At 39.1% G+C, this 5,225-nt stretch overlaps 1 protein-coding gene across 1 annotated transcript in view; it reads left to right on the top strand.

Annotated features, from left to right (window-relative positions):
• tbc1d22a (TBC1 domain family, member 22a) overlaps positions 1 to 5,225 on the top strand; it is a gene marked incomplete in the record, with an annotated part of 186,046 nt that overhangs the window by 15,788 nt on the left and 165,033 nt on the right. Inside the window, 1 exon segment of the mRNA XM_014018835.1 lies at positions 718 to 900. Within this exon segment, the coding sequence (XP_013874289.1) occupies positions 718 to 900 (183 nt within the window).

The following is a 5,225-nucleotide window of genomic DNA, read 5'->3' as shown; positions in this document are numbered from 1 at the left end:
CCTTCTTTTTTTGAAGCGAGTGGTTGAAGCAAATGCATCTTAAGAGCCCCCTGGTGGCTGAAGAAAATAATCCACGTATAAACTGCACCGGACTATAAGCCGCATGGTTCAAAGTTCAGGAAAAAAGTTGCGGCTTATAGTCCGAAAAATACGGTAGTTACCAGAATTGATCRTTTTCTTTGTGAACATTTTTCCTGGATTCTAGAAACTGGATTGAAAATAATCTTTAATGAGCTTCTAGTTACTAGTAAACGGACTCATAAAGCTCTACCACACAGAGGCTCCAGCCTGCTTTAATAAGGTTTTAAATTTTTTGCAAAGGCAAATAAAGCACTTGAGCACAGATTTGTAGCCTTTTATTAGTTTCGATAATAGCTGAATAGGTCATTAAAATTGTCAGCTGTCAGTTTGAAGTGTTTTTGTCATCCTGCTGTAGTTGTTTGGTGGTTCTGTTCAGATAGTCTGAACTGTCTGAGCGCTCTTAGCAGAACCCATTAAGAACTTAGTGAGTGTTCAGCGTGGAGGAAGAGACAGCTTGGTGTTTCTGCCACTTCTCTCTGTTCGTTTAAAAACATCTGGGGGAACATGTGGTGCTCAGAAAACTGAATTAATGTGTTTGTCTTCCCCTTTGGGCCTTAATAGTTGGCAACCGAAATGTTGCAACTATTACAACCGTTACAACAATCCCTTTCATCTTTTTTTGTTCTTTTCCACCAGATGCAGAAGGTGAGCGCGCCGCCCTCCACAGACAGAGGTCTCTGCCCCACCGGCCGCCCGTCATCCCACTCGTAGCTCGCATGGCCGACCAGAACACATCCGGCACCCCGGTCATGACGGAGAGGGAAGCGTCCCGTTTGGATAAGTTCAAGCAGTTGTTGGGAGGACCCAACACAGATCTGGGTGAGTTTCCACATCCTGGTAAAGTTTGTCGCCAAGGTTTACTTAGAGTTCATGAGCGGCGCTCTGGTTAGCCTTTCTTTTTAAAGCTCCTTCACTTCTTCATTTTCTTGCTTTCTTCTGCGTCACATTCGGGCTGCCAGCTGTGCTGTGCTGTTAACGATGCTGTGAGGTGGGGGGGAGTCATCGAGCCATCTGGACATGCAGATTACAAGGCAGAAAAAAACCACCRGCAACAACAAAAGCAAATGACAGGCCTTTGTTGTGAGCAAACGACAGGCCTTTTATTGTTCCTCCAGCCCCAGAGACTTTAACCTCGTGGCCGTGAAACTCCTCCAGACCTCTTCCTCTTGAAGTTTGGCAGACTTGTTGCTTTTCTTTGTTTTAAGCAGATGAACTCAGATGAACTCCGTCATGTTTAGGCKGCCTTCAGGCCCAGGCCTTCCATGCAGAGATCTGTGATCTCAGTGGGATTTGTTTGCTTAAATTAAGGTTAATAATAATCATTTTAGTTCTCGTACAAGATGTCTGAGTGCAGATGCTGACCTAAAATTTGAGCTTCTGCTAGCAGACATCAGGCCTTGAAGTAAAGTTTTGTATTCAGTAACTCCACTTTTAGGCTTGTTAAAAGTTTTTGTAGCGTAAAGAAGGTAAAGTTTTCTGAAATCATTTCAGGGAGAGTAGAAAAGCAAAAACCTTGGCCGTAAAGTACATCTGTAAATGTTTAGCATTTAAAAGAAATGCAGTGTAGCATAATATTAAGGCTTGGATTTAAAGTTTCTTTTCTGTTTAATTAATAAAGCTGATATTAACGAGTTTAGTGACCTCAGTAAAGGAGTTGWATTCATGGAGTTTTTATCTTGACAATAAAATTTTGTGTCGCTTGTTGGACTAAAAGAAAAGGACCAGTATGTGACCCATCACATCAAAATGAGGATTAAGTGAAATTTGGACAAAATGACCGACCGTAATCACTTTTTCAGATTCCCGCTTTAAAAGCTAAGTTTTGATACCTGGATCATTGTGATATCATCAGCTTATCCAGAGATATGACTTAACTTGTCTTGTTGGTTACGAAAATACCTTACTGTTTGGTCTAAGTCCTAATTTTATGTAAATTTATTGAGTAATTTTTGATGTTAATATAAAGAGAAAACTGCAAATATTATTTGTATATTAAGATTTCCCAGTTGAAAAGAAACAAAAACATTTCTAACTCAGAGGGAAAAATTAAAAAAATTAAATGTGCTTTTCCTCAATCAGGTTTTTKGTTGCTACTGCTCAAAAAATGCTTCAAAAATGTTTTTAGGATTTTATTTCAGACAGCTCATTCAAATCATACATTGAAAAGTAAGGCATTAATTCATTATATTTTGACAAAATGTAATTTTTCCATGTTTAAATCAAAACCCTATATCTGCCTATTTTTCCACATTCCACTTTTGGACTTAATCCTTGTTTCAACGCGATGGGTCACATATAAGGAAAGCCTCTAAAGCAGTGGTTCCCAAACTTTTCAGCTTTTGACCCACAAAATTACAGTAGCAGAGACCTGAGCCCCCAACTATTTTTGGATGATAAACATTTGCATCAGGTCAACAAAACATGGGCATAGTAACAATATWTTTATACTACATTTATCCATTTTAAATAYACTAACCTCACTCMTTTGTAACAACTAAGGCGAAAATGTAATTAATTCAGAAAATCTTTTCAGGACCCCACCTTGATGTTTCGGGACCCCACTTTGGGTCCCGACCCCAACTTTGGGAAACAGTGCTCTAGAGTACATTATTTTAGAAATGGTCCTGTTTGTCAAACTCATTTTCACCAAGGGCCACATGAGCGTTATGTGGCCCTCAAAGGGCCAGTTGTAAATAACTTTGATGCTTCATGTTTAACTTTGACTAAACAGGAAACTTCACCATCCTCATCTCGTTGCTATGGCTGAGCACAGCTAACAATAACTGAGCCCTACCTGGTGTTTCCTGCATAGAAACAGTGTTTTAAAACATCCTCTTATAAACACTGGAAAGTACAACYGACTAAATGTGAAATAAATAATACAAAAATAATACTAAAAAAAGAGTTTTACTCACTGAGTTGTGGTGAGTAGCTGCCATCTTTGATTGTCTCCCATTTTCCTACAGGGAATTCCCATTCATAATCAACATGCATTATGGGAGATGTAGTTTATGGTCAATGCTAGGTTTACAGCAGCTCATTTTGAAACAATACTGTGCTATCCAGCTAAATTGTTCAATTCCTTAAAGCGAACAGCTCATGGGTAGCAGTAGTAGTAGTAGTAGTAGTAGTAGTAGTAGTAGTAGTAGTAGTAGAAGTAGTATCTTTCACCTTTTGAGATTTGTTTAATTTGTTGCATTTTATTATAAATCTATAAAAACTATTTTTATATTAGATGGTGAGCCAGGTGAGAGTCACCCACAGGCCACATTTGGCCCGTGGGCCTTGAGTTTGACACGTGGTCTAAATGGATGCTGATAATCTTAAAGCATAATTAACAGTTTACGTAGGTTTTTTAATTGTATTTACTTTTTCTGAATCTAACTGTGGGTTTAATTGACTAAAGATAAACTGCCTGGCATTAATCTGGGAAGTTACAATAAACAGTCCTGTTGTTGACCAGCTATTCCTATGATTCAATTTCTTTTTTTCTTTTTCTTTTTTTGTTTGTGAAACAAAAATCAGTTTGTCAAAACTGAGTTAAATCAGGTGGAAATAAAAAGCAAAACAGGAATAAGGTTGAATCCAAACTTACTGAACTTTTCTTGTAATTTAACTGAAAACCTTTGGATTGAATATTTTCCTTCAAGTTCAGCCTTTTTCTTCTTAGCCTGGTCTTACACATAAAACATCCCTTAAGATCTGTTAAACAGTCGCACAGATTTAACTAGAAGTTTAACAGTATATAAACCAAAACATGACATCATTATTTTTTGATAAATGCATCCATTGAGGAGTTTTTCATGAGCTCGAGGAACCACTTGATATCTTGAACAAGCAGTTATTGATTTTTCAGTATAAATTTGACTGGCAGGCAGTTTTTTCTACTTCATCAACCTGTTTTCAGTAGCATCACTCTACTTTCCTCCGCAGTGCTCTTCCAGCCGTATCACAATTAATGATTGCACTTCGGTTTTATGACACCAGAAAGTCTATAATTATGGAGCCGGGTCATGCATACAAGTTAAGTTGTCAGATCAGCCACTAAGCCGCAGTCATCGACATTAACTGTGGTCAGGATTAAAGTGTCCACACAACACAAATGTGTTTCTTCTTGGAAAGATTAAACACTCTTTGTTTAAATCAGCGGTGTTCTGATTTTATGTTAGAAGAAATCGATGTTTTTATGTAAAATCTTGCAACAAAGCCAATTCCCTCCACATTTTTAAAAATTCAGTTGATTATTTTTGTGTAGACCACTTAAAATTTGTGCACAAACTGGGAGCGAAAGTTCAAATCTTAAAATATGAATGCTGGATTTGATTAAACGTGAACAGCCTTTCGTCAGGACGCCGCTTCACTGCGTGAACACAAAATGCTTTTTGACTCGCCGCTGTTAGTCGACAGCGGTCGCGGCCGGTTCAAGCAAAGTGTATCTTGTACATCAGCGGTGCATCTTGATCCGTCAGCCTCCATTAGGGCCTGCCAGGCTTCACATGCTGACTGTCTAAATTTAGTTTAGCCCCCGCGCCATGATTAGATGGGCCAGAGGAGGCGAGCCGCGCTGCCGGCTGCTGGCAGCATGAAAGATGAACTTCATTCACGGGACATAATTAAGTGAAAGATCGGAGGAGGGAGGTGCAGAGAGGTGATGGGGGGAGGGGAGAAGGATGGGGCTGATAAGATAAGATGAAACTTTAATAATCCCTGTGGGGAAATTGGGTCGTTGCAGGACCCAAAGAACGGGACAAATGAGGATGTAAAAAGCCTAAAAAAAGTAATTGCRGATGTCTTTAAGTTGTTTAAACTTTGTGTACAAAAAGACAAAATAAAGAAGTATTTTCTTTGCTAGATGATACAACAATTTTCACTTAAGTTTAAGAGGGCAGACTCCTCTTGTGTTAAAGGGAAATTTGATGAACTGTCCTTCAGCTCACAGGACGAGGCCTGGGATGATCCATTAGCTGCTTCCTTAACTTGAGTGCTGTAATTAATTGTAAAGGATGCCATGTTTTTGGGCCGAGCCTCTTCCCGCCCAGCGTGTCAAACTCCTCTAAACCAGGTGTTCTTAACCTTTTTGACCTGAGGGCCCAATTTGTTGAACATAAAGTGGCACGAGGCCCAGTCAGACATTACTAATGTAT

This window comes from Austrofundulus limnaeus, unplaced genomic scaffold (genome assembly GCF_001266775.1).
Source record: "Austrofundulus limnaeus strain Quisiro unplaced genomic scaffold, Austrofundulus_limnaeus-1.0 Scaffold204, whole genome shotgun sequence".
NCBI classification, from domain to species: Eukaryota; Metazoa; Chordata; class Actinopteri; order Cyprinodontiformes; family Rivulidae; genus Austrofundulus; species Austrofundulus limnaeus.
Note: the sequence above shows the minus strand (reverse complement) of the source record. Positions and strands in the feature narration are given on the sequence as shown.